Source organism: Mobula hypostoma, chromosome 24, assembly GCF_963921235.1.
Source record: "Mobula hypostoma chromosome 24, sMobHyp1.1, whole genome shotgun sequence".
Taxonomy (NCBI): Eukaryota; Metazoa; Chordata; class Chondrichthyes; order Myliobatiformes; family Myliobatidae; genus Mobula; species Mobula hypostoma.
The window spans coordinates 20039150-20058422 of record NC_086120.1 but is presented as its reverse complement, the minus strand read 5'-3'; the positions used below and the strand labels follow the sequence as shown (position 1 = coordinate 20058422).

The 19273-nt window shown below is 42.4% G+C and overlaps 1 protein-coding gene across 1 annotated transcript in view; it reads right to left on the bottom strand.

The window, feature by feature from the left end:
* lonp1 (lon peptidase 1, mitochondrial) overlaps window positions 1-17635 on the bottom strand; it is a 55280-nt gene extending 37645 nt beyond the window's left edge. Inside the window, exons 1-7 of the mRNA XM_063032642.1 lie at window positions 17144-17635; window positions 14439-14527; window positions 12313-12432; window positions 10721-10955; window positions 8757-8818; window positions 6102-6231; window positions 2827-2910 (exon numbers count right to left, since the gene is read on the bottom strand). Coding sequence (XP_062888712.1) covers window positions 2827-2910; window positions 6102-6231; window positions 8757-8818; window positions 10721-10955; window positions 12313-12432; window positions 14439-14527; window positions 17144-17623 — 1200 coding nt within the window. The 5' untranslated portion in view covers window positions 17624-17635. The remainder of the gene's footprint in view (window positions 1-2826; window positions 2911-6101; window positions 6232-8756; window positions 8819-10720; window positions 10956-12312; window positions 12433-14438; window positions 14528-17143) is intronic.
* Between the last annotated feature and the right edge of the window lie 1638 nt (window positions 17636-19273).

The window sequence follows — 19273 nt, the reverse complement described above, 5'->3', positions numbered from 1 at the left end:
TGCTGCTGGTACCAAACTGTATTGGTCTCTGTCATTCCTTTAGGTTCATTAGTTGTGTGGAGAGGGGGAGCGTGCTACATGGGCAATAGCTTGCTCTCCGTATCGTACTACCCAGACTTGCATATCTAGACAACTAGGACACAATATCCATGGCCGACTCTGACTATCGGAGGCCCACACCTCACTTTCCAAACAAAAGGCACTTTAAAGTGCTTTACGTAGAACAAGAGACAAAAATCAAACATTAAATTTCAGACAATATTAAGAGAATAAAATCAGACAAAAATAGATATGATAAATTTAAGTTACAGTGCAGAAGATTCTAGTTAAAAGCTATAGCGAAAAGAAAAGTTTCAGGCCTCAATTTAAAAGAGCATAAAACTGGGGCAGACTTCAGATCCTCTGGAAGGTTATTCCAGACACATGGAACATAGTCACAAAAAGCGGCTTCACCAGGTTTAGTTTTGACCCTGGAGACGGAAGCAGACCTGTCCCAGACAACCTGAGAGCTCAGTAAGGTTTATAATGTAGCAAGAGATCAGAGATGGATTTTGGCCCTAGACTATTCACTGCTTTATAAACCAGTGGTAATATTTTTAAGTCAATCCTCTGATGGATAGGAAGTCAGTGTAGCAATCTGAGAACTGGAGTGATCCCCACCAGGAATGCCTCAAAGCTCTCCATTTCTTTCTGGAGACCAGACCCAACCAGTTCCCCTCCACCACCACTCTCCTCTGTCTGGCAGAACTGGTCCTCACTCTCAATAATTTCTCCTTTAGCTCCTCCCACATCCTTCAAGCAAAAGGTGTAGCCATGGGCACTTGCATGGGTCCCAGGTAGGCCTGTCTTTTTGTCAGCTACGTGGAATAGTCTATGTTCCAAGCCTACACTGGAGTCACTCCCCCTTTACCTACGCTACATCGATGACTGCATTGACGCTGTTTCCTCTGCCTCCAATTTCCACCCTGCCCTCAGATTTACCTGGTCCATTTCTGACACCTTCCTTTCCTTTCTTGATCTCTGTCTCCATCTCTGGAGACAACTTATCCACTGATGTATATTATAAACCCACTAACTCTCACAGCTACCTAAACGATACCTCTTACCGTTACTTGTAAGAATGCCATCTCCTTCTCGCAATTCCTCCGTCTTCGTCGCATCTGCTCTCAGCATGAGGCACTTCTTTCCAGAACTAATGAGATATCCTCCTTCTTCAAAGAAAGGGGCTTCCCTTTCTCCACTATCAACACTAACCTCAAACGCACCTCTTTCCATTCTGCGCATGTCTGCCCTCACCCCATCCTCCTGCCACCCCACCAGGGATAGGGTTCCTCTTGTCCTCACCTACCACCCCACCAGCCTCTGCGTCCAGCACATAATTCTCCGAAACTTCCGCCACCTCCAACGGGATCTCGCCACCAAGCACATCTTTCCCTTGCTCCCTACTTTCTGCAGAGATTGCTCCCGAAGCGATTCCCTCTTCCCATTCATCACTCCCCACTGATGTCCCTCCTGGCACTTACCCTTGCAAGCAGAACAAGTGCTACACTTGCCCTACACCTCCTCCCTCACTACCATTCAGGGCCCCAAACAGTCCTTCCAGGGCGACACATTACCTGTGAGTCTGCTGGGATCATATACTGTATCTGGTGCTCCCGGTGTGGCCTCTTGCATATCGGTGAGACCTAACTAGATTGGGAGACCACTTCACCGAGCACCTACACTCTGTCCACCAGAAAAAGCGGGATCTCCTAGTGGCAACCCACTTTAATTCCACTTCCCAGTCCCATTCCAACATGTCAATCCATGGCCTTCCCTACTGTCACAACGAGGCCACACTCAGGTTGGAGGAGCAACACCTTACATTCCACATGTGTAGCCTCCAACCTGATGGCATGAACATCAATTTCTCAAACTTCCAGTAATCCAGTAATGGCCAACCCCCCACCATTCCCCATCCTTTTTTCCCCTCTCTCACCTTATGTCTTTGCCTGCCCATCGCCTCTCTCTGGTGCTCCTCTCCTTTTCTTTCCTCCATGGCCTTCATTTCTCTCCTATTAGATTCCCCCTTCTCCAGTCCTGTATCTCTTTCACCAATCAACTCCCCAGCTCTTTACTTCACCCCTCCCAGTTTCACCTATCACCTTGTTTCTCCCTCCTCTCCCCCCACCTTCTAACTGACTCCTCATCTTTTTTTCCTCCAGTCCTGCTGAAGGGTCTCTGCCTGTAATGTCAACTATACTCTTTTCCATAGATGCTGCCTGGCCTGCTGAGTTCCTCCAGTATTTTGTGTGTGCTGACTGAGTACGTTCTACCTTCTTGGTCTTAGGGAGGACTCTAGCAGCAGCGTTCTGAATGAACTGCAGCAGTCTGAGGATCAACTCTGTAGATCAGAAAAAAACTAACAGCACTCAGGTGTTGTTTTTAAATATTTAAAATAATTTAAAAATGTTATGAAAGCTTGAAAAATCAGAGCAAATATGCCTGCTGGAGATCTAAACAAATACTCGCCCTGTGCAATACCAGGCTTACATTTTCTACCTCTGGAATGAGTTGAATTCAAGAAGAGGAGAAGCTATAACTGGCTTTAAGGTTTCCAAGCTAGAAATAACAAACAGATCTTCAGTTCAAGGTCACTGGGAAACAAATGCAAAAATGAACTTGGTGGTACGTTCAATGATTGATAGTTATTGTGATTTGTACAGAAATAAGTGGAAGAACTTGATATTGTAAATAGGTTGCAACGTGGCAAGAATTAATAATACAAACGTTTGTAGGTTAGAAACAGGAGAGAAAGGCAAGATCACAAATAAGATGACTAATTACCTCTCTCCCAAGGCGCTGCTGAAGCTTGCTCAATTCAAACTCTTTTTTCAACAGAGACAATGCCTTATAGAGTCGCTTTGGAATCTAAACATAGGGACAAAAGAAGCAACACACCCAAGCATTTCATACATATTCTTTAAGAAAATCTATTGACAAGAAGAATTCAATTTCCCTATTATGCATTCAATTATACAATATGCCGTATTAATATTGGAGTTGTAGTGACAATTTGTTGGCAGCATAGTTCAAAGTAAATTTATTATCGAAGTACATACATATCACCATTTACTGTGCAACCCGGAGATTCATTTTCTTGTGGACATACTCAATAAATCCAACAACCGTAACATAATCGATGAAAGACTACACCAACAGGGCAGATAACCAGTGTGCAAAAGACAACAAACTGTAGAAATACAAAAAGAAGAAAAAAAAGGAAATGATAATAAATAATCAATAAATAGCCAGAACATGAGATGAAGAGCCCTTGAAAGACAGTCCATAGCTTGTGGGAAGTTCAGTGATGGGGCAAGTGAAGTTGAGTGAAATTACCCCCTCTGGTCAAGAGCCTGATGGTTGAGGGGTAGTAACTGTTCCTGAACGTGGTGGTGTGAGTTCTGAGGCTCATGTACCTTTTTCCTGATAGCAGCAGTGAGAAGAGAGCATGATCTGGGTGGTAGGGGTCCCTGATGATGGATGCTGCTTTTCTGTGACAATGTTCCATGTAGATGTGCTCCTCCTGAAGTCAATAATAAACTCCTTGGTCTTACTGACATTGATTAAAAGGCTGTTGCTGTGGCACCACTCAGCCAGATTTTTAATCTCCCTCCTATATTCATCACCATCTTTGATCCAGCCTACAACAGTGGTGTCATCAAACATTTGACATTGGAGCTGTGCTTGCCCACACAGCCATGAGTGTAAAGTGAGTAGAGCAGGGGGCTAAGCACACAGCCTTGTGGTGCACCTGTTCTGATGGTGATTATGGAGGAGATATTGTTGTATATCTGAAGTGACTGAAGTCTGTAAGTGAGGAAATCAAGGATCCAATTGCACAATGAGATATTGGGGCCAAGGTCCTGAAGCTTCTTTGACTAGTTTTGAGGGGATTACAGTATTGAATGCCGTATTGTAGTTGATAAAGAGCATCTTGATGTATTCTTCTTTGCCAACCAGATGTTCCAGGGTTGAGTGAAGGAACAATGAAGGAAAAGTAGTATAAACAAAAGCCAAATGTGTCAATAGCAGTTGGAAAATGTACTTAAAAAATGTTTTTGAAAAGGTGAAATAAGCAACAGAAAGGAACTGTGATATGAAGAGAAATTCAAAAAGTAGGGTTCAGGTTTGGGATAAAGATGGGGGAGAAAAACCTGGATGACTAAAAAGTGCAGGCGGGGCTAGACTGAGATGGGTGGGGGATAGATATAGCTTCAAATGGAATTGGAGAAAAACAATTAATAAACAAACAGAATGAGAGTCTGCAACAAATGCTCTTCAAAAGAGTCATCAACACAGATTCATGAGGAAATCTGCAGATGCTGGAAATTCAAGCAACACACATAAAAGTTGCTGGTGAATGCAGCAGGCCAGGCAGCATCTCTAGGAAGAGGTACAGTTGACGTTTCGGGCCGAGACCCTTCGTCAGGACTAACTGAAAGAAGAGCTAGTAAGAGATTTGAAAGTGGGAAGGGGAGGGGGAGATACGAAATGATAGAAGAAGACAGGAGGGGGAGGGATGGAGCCAAGAGCTGGACAATTGATTGGCAAAAGGGATATGAGAGGATCATGGGACAGGAGGCCTAGGAAGAAAGAAAAGTGGGGGGGGGGAACCAGAGGATGGGCAAGGGGTATAGTGAGGGGACAGAGGGAGAAAAAGGAGAGAGAGAAGAAGAATGTGTGTATATAAACAAATAACGGATGGGGTACAAGGGTGAGGTGGGGCATTAACAGAAGTTTGGGAAGTCAATGTTCATGCCATCAGGTTGGAGGCTTCCCAGACGGAATATAATGTGTTGTTCCTCCAACCTGAGTGTGGCTTCATCTATACAGTAGAGGAGGCCATGGACAGACATATCAGAATGGGAATGGGACGTGGGACTGTGTCCAGTGCTTTCCATGTGGCCTTCTGTATATTGGTGAGACCCGACGCAGACCGGGAGATCGTTTTGCTGAACACCTACGCTCTGTCCGCCAGAGAAAGCAGCATCTTCCAGTGGCCACACATTTTAATTCCACGTCCCATTCCCATTCTGATATGTCTATCCACGGCCTCCTCTACTGTACAGATGAAGCCACACTCAGGTTGGAGGAACAACACCTTATATTGTGTCTGGGAAGCCTCCAACCTGATGGCATGAACATTGACTTCTCAAACTTCCGCTAATGCCCCAGCCCCCCTCGTACCCCATCTGTTATTTATTTATATACACACATTCTTTTTCTCTCTCTCTCCTTTTTCTCCCTCTGTCCCTCTCACTATACCCCTTGCCCATCCTCTGGGTTTTTCCCCCCCTCCCCCTTTTCTTTCTCCCTAGGCCTCCTGTCCCATGATCCTCTCATATCCCTTTTGCCAATCACCTGTCCAGCTCTTGGCTCCATCCCTCCCCCTCCTGTCTTCTTCTATCATTTCGTATCTCCCCCTCCCCCTCCCACTTTCAAATCTCTTACTAGCTCTTCTTTCAGTTAGTCCTGACGGAGGGTCTCGGCCCGAAACGTCGACTGAACCTCTTCCTAGAGATGCTGCCTGGCCTGCTGTGTTCACCAGCAACTTCTATGTGTGGTGTTTCAACACAGATTCTGTAATTTTAACACATTTATTCACTTGACAGCAAAATTCATTTTAAAATACAACACATCAATATTTGAATCTTTGATCAATTCAGCTTATCATATTGAAGCTTTCAAGGTCATTGTTTTCAAGCTGGCTCTTTATCACAGAACTCAAAAAATAACATAAAAAGGAGAAACTATTGAATTGTGTAAAGAAAAAGCTCATCAATACTCTTAAGGGAACAAACCACATTTATCCAAATGCCCTATTTGTGACTCCATTCTTATAACATTATGAGCAAGTCTAATCTGTCACCATTACCATAAAAATGCCACAGCAAATCACTTTTGCTGTTCTGACTGTTCCTGATCAGAGTAGGGCTGCAAATAATGCCTCCAATCGATTTGTCCAATATGTTATATCAGTAACAACAATAACATGGGAAAAGGCCAAACCCAAAATGGGCTTGGTTTAAATATCAGGACAACCTGAACTGACATCTTACGTTGGTCTCCTCCAGAACTTCTTGTAGTTCATGTGATTCTGCACCTGTGAGAGCAGCTCCCATGTCACTTAAATAAATTGGGTTGTCCACTACCCTTTGTCCTGCCTGCATCATCTGAAGTACCGATTCTCTGAAAAATAGCATGGACAATTTCACATTTAAAGTGAGGTAAAATAATGACATTAATACTATTTTAAACAAAATCAAAGAATTATTTTTCTTAGCACCCAAGAGAAGCAAGCAGAAACCTCCTCAAACCTCTTCCACCATCCAATAAGATGATGGCCGATTCAGTCTTACTCCCAACATTACCTTCCTGCTCATTCCCTTATCCCTTAGTTCCCTTGATGCCAATTTCCACCTGATTGCATTGAATAACTTGGCTTCTATAGATGAGGAAGAGAATTCTTGATCTCCCAATCTACCTCATTGTGCCCTTGCACTTTATTTATCTGCATTGCACCTTCTCTGCAGCTGCTGTACTCTGCATGCTGTTTTTTTTTTACTACCGATGTACACATGCATGGCGTGATCTTATTCCGTAATTTGAAACCATTTTGAGGTAAAACCTCCAAGCATCCATTCTGTCAATCCTTATCAGAATCTTCCATGTTCCACTGTTTCTCTAATCAGCTTCGGCACAGCTGCTTCAATCTTACTTCACACATCAACTCCTTCAGTCCAGGAATTAACCTAGTGAACCCTTGCTGCATTGTTTCTAATGCATGCAAACGATTTCTTAAATACGGAGATCAAACCTCTACATAGTACTTCAAACATTGTCTACCTGCTACCTTGCAAGATTACAGAAAATCCTCCCTGGTCAAATACTCTTATCCCAATAAAGGGTAACATTTCAATCATCATCATTATGTGCTTTGTTATATGATGTGGGCGATCATGGTCTTATTCATGACTATGATTGTTCTTGGCAAATATTTCTACAAAAGAGGTTTGCCATTGTCTTCTTTTGGGCAGTGTCTTTACAAGATGGGTGACTCTTCAGAGGATGTCTGCCTGGCATCACTGGTCACATAACCAGGACTTGTGACATGCACCAGTTACTCATATGACCATCCACCACCAGCTCCCATGGCTTCATGTGTCCCTGATCTGGTGGAGGGCGGGGGGGGGCTAAGCAAGTGCTTGCTCAAGGGTGACCTGCAGGCTAGCAGAGGGAAGGAGCACCTTACACCTCCTTTGGTATGGAGATATATCTCCATCCCACCACCCAAACATTCCAACAGCCTTTCTAAGTACCGGCATGCTCTCTTGCTGTACCTGCATACTTGCTGAAGAATTACAACCCCTAGATCAATAAGTAGAGCAAAATATTGTCTCACACTGTTTAAAAAAATCTTACTTCCAATGGATAACCTTGTATTTTCTCACAATACTCCATCTGGAGGAGGAGAAGATGGCGACGCGACGGAGCTCGCAGCGGCCACTCGGATGGTGATGTCTGTTATTTATCAAGTAGGGTGCCGTGCACAATCCTGATTTGATGGAGACGGACGTGAGAGCATGGAGGAACATCTGGTGAAACTTCTGAAATGCCTGCTTCGCTGCTGCTGCTACTGTGTGATCCAGAATCTCCAGAGGGGAAGACCCCAAGTCCTCGTCTGTGCTTGTTGCTTGGCGGCCGGGACGGGGTTGAAGCTCTCGGCAGAGGATGGTGCTCGGAGAGGCTGTGTCGGAGGCTCGAAGTTTTCGGACGGACTCAGAGTCTGCTGCGGTCGGGTGCTTCCAATGGTGCTGTATCAGCAAGTTTGCGGCACTTGGAGGTTCATGGCAGGGAGAGTTTCTCCCTTCTGCCGCCCGCGTGAGATGATGAGGCTATTGGGACTTTGAGACTTTTTTCCCCCCCAATGGTATTGCTTTGCCTGTTGTAACTATATGTTATAATTATGTGGTTTTGTAAGTTTTAGTCTTAGTTTGTCCTGTGTTTTCTTGTGATATCATTCTGGAGGAACGTTGTATCATTTTTTAATGCATGCATTTCTAAATGACAAACAAGGAACTGAGTGTCCTCATAATCTAAATCTAAATCAACCTGATAAATAAATTCTCCACTCACTTAATTCATCTTTATCCTCCAAATTATAATGAATATAGAAAAGTTATTATGACAAAGGAGAGGAAGAAAATACTGTAAAACTGGTAATACCTCTAGGTGCATTAAAATGCATGATGTGGCCAAATTGCTGCTGCCCATCAATGTGCTGGAGCTAATTATCTAATGCATATTTCCCTAGGAAAAGAGTCTACTTATAGCATGGAATTAAATAAATACTGAATTCCAGTATCCAAGTTGAAAAGAGCACCAGCACATGGGAACATGCTTACCTTTTCCAAACTATACACCAAGTTGTCCACACAGTAGTCAAATGATAAACTATGAAAGCATATCCCTTTTATAACTCCTACTGCCAATGATAGGCAAATCAAATTCACAGCTGTTCCTATTGTCATTATTGCTCTAAAATCCTTTGGTACTTATTATTCTGTGCCATGCACAGTATTGTAATATACTTATTCTGCTACACTGGCTGTTTATCCCCCACCACCCCATTGCAAATACCTTAAGACATGAACAGATGAAAAAAAATTAAACCAGTGGTGTTAGACGAAAGTGCAGAATGTTCAAGCAATTACCTGTAAAGTGGATTCAGGGCAATGATATCACGTATAGTTTTCACAACTTCTGCTGTAAGTGCCTGTTTAAAAAATGCCAGTTAATATTTTTATTCACATTGAGAAAGATTTGTTTCAATCCATTTGGAGAAATAGTATTAAAAACTTTGTACATTTAAATAAATCTGCTGACATTTCAAGAAGACTTACAAATTGTTATTAAATCTTAATGGGCAGCATGATAGCACAGCTAACAGAGCTGCTGGTCTCATAATGGTAGTGACCCAGGTTTCAGTCCTAACTTCTGAAGATGCCGGTGAGGTGCTTTCACGTTCTCCCTTTGACTACGTGTATTTCCTCTGGTTTTATCCTACATCCCAGACACGGAGGACGGCCGCTTAATTGGCTATTATAAATTGTCCCTGGTGTGTAGGCAGGTGGCAAAATCTAGGCAGATCTTGGGAACATGGGGGGATAAATGGATCCTTGATGGTTAAGCATCAGTGATCAAAGATTTGAGAGGCACCCCCAGAACTTGACCAAAATTCTGGAGATTAGCAAAGACCATGGCTACGAAGTGGAATCACTTCGAAGAGTGGAGAAGAAAACTATTGGCACCGGTATTTTTATTTGCATCATTGCCTAAATAATTTACTACAGAAAATTGCTGGAAAGCACAAGAGCAGGAACCATATGTTAAGTAAACATGAAATTACTGCAGGTTTGGGAAATGTAAAATAGTTATAATAAAAAAAAATTGGAATTAGTGAGTGGGTCAGCCTGCATGTGGGAAAAGGAACAGAGATAACAGTTCCGGTCGAAGACTCTTCGTTAGAACTGGAAAGGAGACAAAAGGAAGGTGTTAAGTTGCAAGAAAGATGACAGAGGGAGGATGTCTCTGATAAGGTAAAACCAGGGTGACCATGGAAATAAGCTGCAAACAAGCTTACCTGGTCACTGAGGGAATAGGAACGATTTTAGAATGAGAAGATTGACGAAATAATACAGGAATTCTGAAATTCTGAGCAGGAAGACGTACGCAGCAGGCCAGGTTGGGCCTGTCCTCCACCTGCAGGTTAACATCTTATTAAGGACAAGAAGGGAAATAGATGCCATTGAGGGAGAACGAAGCAAGAAAGAAAGAAAGAGGTCCTTTTGGAGAACAGAGCACAGGCATTCCTGGAAGAGAAGTGGCAGTGAATGCAATAAACAAGGGATTTTCTTGCATTTTCTGATGCTTTACATTCAGTGTTCACAGTGTGGCTTCCTCTACATTGAGGAAACTAAACACAGTTTAGGTGACCACATAGTAGAGAACCTGTGTTCAGTCTAACCTTCCCAATACCTGCCACTTTGATTCTTCTTTCCGCCCCGACCTATCCATCAGTGGTCACCTGCACCATTACAATGAGGCCCAACACAAGCCTGAGGAACAGCATCTCATCTTCTATTTGGGCATGTTGCAGTATTCCAGACTCAATATTGAAATTAATAACTTCAAGTAGGTACCTTGATTTCTTGGTCTGTATCAGTCATTCTTCTGTAACAGTAGCTGAACTGTATTTTTTTCTTTCCCCTCCAACAATGGAGGACATGCTCAGCCTGACCTGCCAGGCACGTTGCCCTGCTCTACATTTTGCAGCTCCCATTTTCTGCCCACGTTATTTTGTCTATATTTTTACTATTTAACTGCTCCTATTCACTTACTGACCAGATAATCTTGTTTATAGTTTATCCCCATCATCACCCCGGTTTACCTCATCAGAGACAGTCCTTGCCCACCCTTCGTATAGATTGGTCTTTCCCAGTTCTGACTAAGGGTTTGTAAACCAAAATTTTAAACTCTGTTTCTCTTCCCACAGATGTGGCCTGACATGTTGAGTATTTCCGACAGCTTCCACTCTTTGTTGTGTGAACGGGACTGAAGATAACACAACACAAATGCTTTGAGAATGTGACACTTCAGCATTACCATTTATACTTACTTTGACCTCTTCAGTAACCTGAAAGTCTTCATGAGAAACATTTTCCACCTCTACCATTAGAACTTCACCCATTGGGGGTAGATGGGATTCCACATTTAAGGACATCTCTGAGCTTTGGCCATTGGTTCTATCTACTCTGTCGGGCTTTTGTTTCTCCTGAGTTGGTTGATTCTGCTCAAATTCCCCAGGTACTGATTCATCAGCCTCTACTTCCAGCTGCCTGGTTAACTGGATTCTGGGGAACAAAAATCAATAAACATTTTAGAGTCAACATAAGATAACAAAAAAAAATCATAGAAACCTAGATCCAATCAACTAAGGGCAACAAAATTGGCTCAGTGGGAACTCTATTTCTGCTGTCTCAAAATCCTGTGAGGTTAAACCCCAATTCACTGGTAGTTCGTTGCTTTTAAAGTGCTTCAGGCCATTTTTGTTCCTCATGAATACCTTTATGGAATTAGGAACTCAAATGAAACAGAGAAGGAAATGTATTGAGACCTGCAAACATCCAAACTAAGATTATTGATCACAGACTTATAGTTACTAGGTATCAAACAAAAATAGGAATTTTGAATGTTTTTAAATAAAGAACTATGGAACAAATTTTCAATAACAGGCAGTAGAATAGACAAGTCCTTTAGGAAAAGCAACATAAAAGGGCAGAAATTGCTGTATGCTGTCAACCTGACTTGCATTTTCTGTTTATATTTCAGCTTTTAGTTTTCTGGCCAAAACTTTAAATTTATTCAGTAATCTGTCACAACTATATCAAGAAAAAAATGCGGTGAGAAATTACAGTACAACTGATCACAAAATCCAGATGCATCACAGTTTGGTATGGCAACTGCTCTGCTCAAAACCATGAGAAATTGCAGACAGATTTAAATGTAGTTCAGTTCATCACACAAACCAACCTCCCCTTCACTGACTCTATCTACACTTCCCACTGCCTTGGGAAAGCAAGCAACTTAATTAAGAATCCACCCCCCCCGCCCAAATCTCTAGTAATTCCCTGTTTTCCCCTCTCCCATTGGGCAGAATATACAAAAGTTTAAGAGCATACATCACCAGGCTCAAGGACAGTTGCTATCCTGTTGTTATCAGACTCTTGACAAGACCTCTCATACACTAAGTAACAAACTCGAGGTCATACCAATACCAAAATCAAAACAAGTCATTTTATTGAGTTGAGGGCAATTAAAATTTATTTATTGTGATACAGCATGGAACAGGCCCTTTCAACCCTGCGAGCCATGCTGCACTGATTTAATCCCAGCCCAATCACGGGACAATTTACAATGACCAATTAACCTACCAACCGGTACATCTTTGGATTCTGGGAGGAAACCGGAGCATCTGGTTTCACGAAGAGAACATACAAACACCCTACAAGCAGCGGTGGGAATTGAACCTGGGTTGCCTGTACTGTAAAGTGTTGTGCTATGCGTTATATTATAAGCAACACACTTTATCAGAGAGAAGAAAGTTTATAGAACCTCACTTCTAACAATAAAAATCTTTAAAATGTAAACATGCGATTGTTTTTTTTAAACAGTAAGAAATGAGGTAATTCAATGCAATGTCTTACTTACCTTCTATGTCCCATTACAATCATGCGCAGTCTGTCTCCCAAATCCTGCATCTCATGGATCTGAACGAATGTTCCCGTTTGGTAAATCTCACCCAAATTTTCAACTACATCAGATTCATTGCTGTGTGTTGGCAGAAACAGAAACAAATATCAGCCCTCTTACAGATTTCTAAACTCTGTATCACCGTTAAAGGTTTAAAAGAAAGCTGCAAAAAAATTAAGAATTTGAAAATAAATTTTTGACAGTACTCATATAAAACCAGTAAATTCTCCAAGTTTAAACATTAATTGCATTAAGCTCAATTGAAGACATCGAATCTGAGTGAGACAGAAATAAAGTAACAGATCTTTAATTTTTTTTCCTTTCAACGTTATACCTTCCTGTTCTGAAATTGTCTACCCAGCAACAAGTAGTCACACATTACATGTTAGCATTAACAGACTTTTATTACATTATCTTAATTCACTATCCATCCAGTGAAGACTTTATAGTAGGAATCACTAGGAGAGCAGCAGTGAAAAGTCAAGCTGATTACTTTTAATTTCTGATATGAGATCATGAACATTCATAGTTAAGCATTTCTCTAACCCACTGAAAATGCTGCCCCCCATGTAAATCCATGGAATTGAAGCTGCTTAATATTTAACCAAATACAAAAATGTGGGCAAATTTGAATTTTTATTAATTTATCAACCATCTAAGCCTCTGGGGAGCCATATGCAGCTACAAACATAGTACTGATTCATTTTATTTTGAAAAAAATTCTAAATTTTCCAGCTCCTCAAGTAAAATTTGTGTAGAAATTTAGGGAAGGAAGAAATAGCTATTCATTTTAGTTGAAGACAGATAGCCTGTCTTCTGAAAACACTTCTATATCATTTTCACAAGGTTGATAGTAAAACACCAGTGACATTACTGCTCATCAGTACTGGACTGACCTTCTAGGCTCAGAAATTTATTATCCTGCACAAACGGCCATGACTTATTCTCTAATTTTTAGGATATTTAGAAGGACTTTATAATCACACAGATCAGGAAAAAGTTATTAGCCTCACTGAGTCTTTGTAGATCTCTGAAAGATCTACCTATTGATTCCATTCCCTCGTTCTTTCTCCATTGCTCTACAAATTTCAGTGTCTGTCTACTAGAACTATTAACTTGCCTCAACAACACAAAAGTCGGGCAGCATTTACAAGACCATAAGATATAGGAGCAAAATTGGGCCATTCAATCATGGCTGCTATTTTTTTTAAAAAAACCTATTCTCCTGGCTTCTCTCCATAACTCCTAACCTCTTTACCAATCAAGAATCTATCAATACCTTAAATACATCCAATGACTTGGCCTCCACAGCCCTGTGGGGCAGCAAGTTCCATAGATTTACCATCCTCTGACTAGGCTCTCCCGGTAATGGAAACATCCTCTCCATGGAACACTCTGCCTAGGCCTTTCAGTATTTGGTAGCTTTTAATAACTTCACCCCTCGAGGCCGGCTGGTGGTGCAATGACATTGGCGCCGGAGCCGGGAGCGGAGGTTCCCAGGTTCGAAACCAGTCGGGTCCGCTCCTGAGTACACTTTCCATCCGCGCCAGGTTGAGTGTCGAGATCGCAACTCAACCTCGTCAAATAAAAAAAAAGAGAAAAATACTGCGAAAATGTCTATGTGAGGAGTGGCGCGTCACACAGTCTCTCTCTCACTCTGTGCCTTGTAAAAGCCATGAGAAAGGCATCATCACGGACGCATGCACAGACAGACTCGCACGCACACGCCAAAAAAAACTTCACCCCTCATCCTTCTGAAGTCCATTGAGTCCAGGCTCAGAGACATTAACATGTTATGCCTTTCATTTCCAAGATCATTCTGCGAACCTCCTCTGGACCCTTTTCCAGTTACAGGGACACCACACCATGCAGCCAATGAACAGACAAACTCTGTCTAATTACTCTGCTCTCAGCTGCAGCATCAAATAACTCTGCAAAATTATATTTTCCCTTTCCAAGCCACAGTTTGTATCACTAGAGTATAGAACACATTTCTGAGTGTCCAGTGGAACAGCAGTTACGGAAACAGAGGGGAATAAACAATCAATGTTTCAGTCTGAGACCCTTCATCAGGACTCACTTACTTGTCATCTTTTTTAAGAAATACTCCTGCATATGGCAGAGCCAAACGCACTTTCCTTCGAAGCAGTTCCATCAACTTTTTATTTCTGACCTAAAAAGGAGTGAGCATTCATATTACTGTGATAGAAAATTATTTTAAATATTAAAAACCAAGGCCTCAAGTTTAGACCTGAAAGGAGCACTGCAACACACTTTTTACAGACAGATTCTATTGGTAATCAACATAACCTCAAAAGATGACTATAGAAATTAGTTTGTAACTATTGAGGTATTTGCCACATTTCTCCGCAAGCGCTTGGCCCTGTCTCTTTTCTCCTTAGGATTCAGGAAGCAGCACTGGAACCCCTTGAGGATCTGTCAGTTCTCAAAGAATCCCAATGAGTGCCTTTCTCCCATTTAGTTCCCTCTACTCCTTTCTTTCGATCTCTTTTACATGTCCACCAAAAGTTCAAACATCACTCAGACAGTAGCAGTGGTTGGGAGCTTTGCTCAGCAGCGTTAACAGCTCTGCCACTGTGCTGCCTAAAAGTAGTTCAAGTTAGCAACCATTATTTCTAAACAAGTTTCATTAGGCAACACATTAATTTCCCTGTCTAAGCCACCCACAGACAGTGATCAAGAACACTCTCTGACTCTGAGACTTGGCTGTCTTGAGCTTAGTACAAAATTACAATTGCAGGTTCGATGTTGTCGTTTAAAGTTAAATTGGATAGATCCCTGGACAGGAAGGGAATGGAGGGTTATGGACCGAGTGCAGGTCGGTGGGACTAGGTGAGAGTAGGAGTTCGGCACGGACTAGAAGGGCCAAGATGACCTGTTTCTGTGCTGCAATTGTTATATGGTCATATGGTTTAATTACATGCTTTTACACGACCTAAAATAACATTACAGATTTTCTACTGTACAAGTGCCATTTTGCACTCATCAACTTCCATTTATTTGTCTCAAGGTTTCAGCAAAAAGCAGGGTAATAATCAGCTTATAAACAAACAGGACTACTCAATTAAATACACAGGCTGATTGACCTTCTTCAGCTTTATGACATCAGCAAAGCAAACTGATTACGAAAGTCACGAACACGAGAAAATCTGCAGATGCTGGAAATTCAAACAACACACATAAAAGTTGCTGGTGAACGCAGCAGGCCAGGCAGCATCTATAGGAAGAGGTACAGTCGATGTTTCGGGCTGAGACCCTTCGTCAGGACTAACTGAAGGAAGAGCTAGTAAGAGATTTGAAAGTGGGAGGGAGAGGGGGAGATCCGAAATGATAGGAGAAGACAGGAGGGGGAGGGATAGAGCCGAGAGCTGGACAGTTGATTGGCAAAAGGGATATGAGAGGATCATGGGACAGGAGGCGTAGGGAGAAAGAATAGGGGGAGGGGGGAAGACCAGAGGATAGGCAAAGGGTATAGTAAGAGGGACAGCGGGAGAAAAAGGAGAGAAAGAAAAAGAAAGTGTGTGTGTGTGTGTGTGTGTGTGTGTATGTATGTATGTGTGTATGTATGTGTGCATATATATATATATATAAAACAGATGGGGTACAAGAGGGAGGTGGGGCATTAGTGGAAGTTTGAGAAGTCAATGTTCATGCCATCAGGTTGGAGGCTACCCAGACGGAATATAAGGTGTTGTTCCTCCAACCTGAGTGTGGCTTCATCTTTACAGTAGAGGAGACCATGGATAGCAGAATAAGTCATTGAATAAGTTATCCACACAAAGCTCAACTGATAGCCTGGCAGTAGAAGGGAGACTAAGTTTTCTTATTCAAACGTTCTTAGAATATTCTAAATAAATTTTTAATCCATTAATGCAGAATCTTAAACAGTCTTGCAGTAAAATTCAAATTAGTTCTGAACATTCACTCAACTCCCCAAAGGTTCTTACTTATGGCACATCTGATGCAATTGCTTGCCTTGTATTGCATCAGACATGCAACAGCAGTAAAGATGGCCATATGAATAGGTTTACAATGAGTGACTCACCAACACTGGTTCCCCAAAGCCTCCCCAACATCCACAATGCTCCACAGGAGTGCAATGAAATATTCTCCACATGTTGAAGTTACGACACTTGAGACACAAAACATCTCCCCAGATGACAGCTTCTGTTTGATTAGCACTCAGTTCACCACTCCATCCACAAAGCTTAGGTTCTCTACCTGCTGTACATCTACGTGCCCTCCAAAAAAGGCCCGTGATGAGACCTTTAAAATCATGGACCACACACATCTTGGAAACTGTCTCTCAATGAAGGAGGCTGTTAATAATGAAATTTACCAGTATCAGAATTCCATCACCATCATTTGGAGGCGGGCGGGCGGTGGTGGACTATAGGGTGGTTTATTAACTTCTCAAGGGCAATCGCAGCTCAGTCAACCAACCACACCTACAGCCCATTAATGAATTAAAACATGCACTCTGCATTATTTGCCTGCTTAAAATAATGGTTGCATGTTTATACATGGTTTTAAATTTAATTCTCATATTTCAAAGATCCACACACCTTCCCACTGCTTTTTAAAAAAAAACATAATATTATTCTTCTCCGTGTTTTCAGTTGCATCTATTTGAGGAACTATTCACGTGTAAAGTTAGGACATCCCCATCCAGCCCAAAGGGATTCATTAAAACTTGTTAAACTAGATTATTGTATTTCGTGAACGAGTTGCTTTACTGAGTGTGAATGGCCTGCCGCGGACTTCTTACCTCGATAATTTTAATAAATCTGGGAAACACTGGATTCCTGGTGACTGCGATCAAGGGAACATTGGGGAAAACATCTGGCACGATCATGGGAGACAGCGCTGTCATGGCAGGAGCAGCAGCTCCATCGTCACCATCTCCCGCTCCGCCTTCCACACCATCATCCTCGGAGTGAATCGAATTACCTCCGCTCCTCTCGCTGAAGTCCTGGAAGCTTCGTGTCTGCTGGAAACAAGTACCGGGAGCGATGCCACTGCCACAGGCCGCATTAGTCACCCTGGTTACCGTCCAGCACTGTATGCAGCCCAGTAAACGCTCAGGCGCAACTGAGTGCAACCGCTTTGTAAAACAAGCAGCAGCAGTTGCCCCAGATTTATTACCAACTGCAGCATGGCTGGGGACCGCAGTGGAAGAAGGACATCGAAACCTACCGCCTCCAGTGAACAAGCGACTCAGTGAACCGAGCCGCATGTACGCTGACATCTTGGACGCACATTAAACTCCCACAATGCGTCTGGACCAGTCAGGGACTTCCGGGAACCCCAATAACCCATCACAATTGGCCAATGTTGTCCGAGTAGGAGGGATCTTTCAAAACGATAGGCGGAGTTTCTCCTGGGGACTGCTGCTCAATCTTATAAATCTGAAGAGTTCAAAAAATATTACGACTTTACAGTTGCTTAAGATCTCATTAAAAAGAGCGTAAATATTACTTGTCAGGCAGTGTTTGGGGAAGATGAAAGGTTGCCGGTCCGATGCTGTCTGTAAGCTGTCAGTGCAATTGAACCCCAGAGATTTGACTAATAAAAATTATGTTTTTTCGATGCCATTGTTGCTGTCATGCACCTAGCCCTGATACATCTAGAAAACAAGGACACTTATGTCAGAATGCTCTTTCTGGATTTCAGTTTGGCATTCAACACTATTGTCCCACAGACCTTGGTGGCATTCAATACTATTGTCCCACAGACCTTGGTGAGCAAACTCCTACTCCTTGGTCTAAATACACAACTGTGCAACTGGGTGTTGGACTTCCATCCAACAGATAGTCTGAATGCACAGCCGCTCCTCCCTCCCTGTCACCATGGGTGCTCCCCAGGGTTCTGTGCTGAGCCCATTGCTGTATGCTCTGCTCACACATGACTGTAATCATATTGTCAAGTTCGCTGATGATATGACAGTGGTGGAGTTCATCACCAACAACTCATAGATGGCCTATAGAGTGGAAGTGAAGGGCTGGAGGCTTGGTGCCAGGCAAATAATCTCTTCCTCAAAGTCAGCAAGACAAAGGAGATGGTTATCGACTTCAGGAGAACTTGCACCACTCACCCCCGACTCTTTACATCGGTGGCACAGCGGTGGAAACTGTGAGCACATTTCACACAACCTCTCATGGTCCCAGAACAATCAGGAGAGCTCAACAACACCTCTATTTTCTGAGGAGGCTGAAGAGAGCTGGAATCTTCACATCTATACTCACATCATTCTATAGATGCAGAGTAGAGAGCAACCTAACGTGATACATCACTGCATGGCATAGAAAATGCACTGCAGTGGACAGGAAGGCTTTACAATGGATAGTCAAAACTGCTCCACACATCACCAGCACCAGCCCACCGGCCCATAGCAGTTTCTTGAAAATAAACCAAAACTGCTGAGAGGCTAAGCCAGGGTACTTGACACTGTGATGCACTTCCAATTTGAGAAAGGTATGTTCAATCATGTATTGCAAACCACCAAAGACGAATTATTCTGTAACGATAAAAAAAACAAAACTAAATTAGCAATATTCCGATCTTGGCGTTCGAATCAGTGTAATTAAATGTTCTAATTAGCATAATAACTGTAATTGGTGGCTTAATAACATTCCAATTAGTGACCTAGTTAGTGTAACTCAGTGAAATTAGCGAACTACTTAGCAGTCTAACTAAATTAGCGAAATAACGGTCAACAAAAAAATATAATTCCCCATGGCTCACCCCTTCTCTACCTAACTAACCTAAACCAACTGACAAAGTGTGAATATGTAACTACTTAATTGCTTCTACCACACCCCAACCCATGTGACAGATTATCATAATAAACACATCACAAAACACACAGACAGAATGTTGATACATGGCTGCTACATCC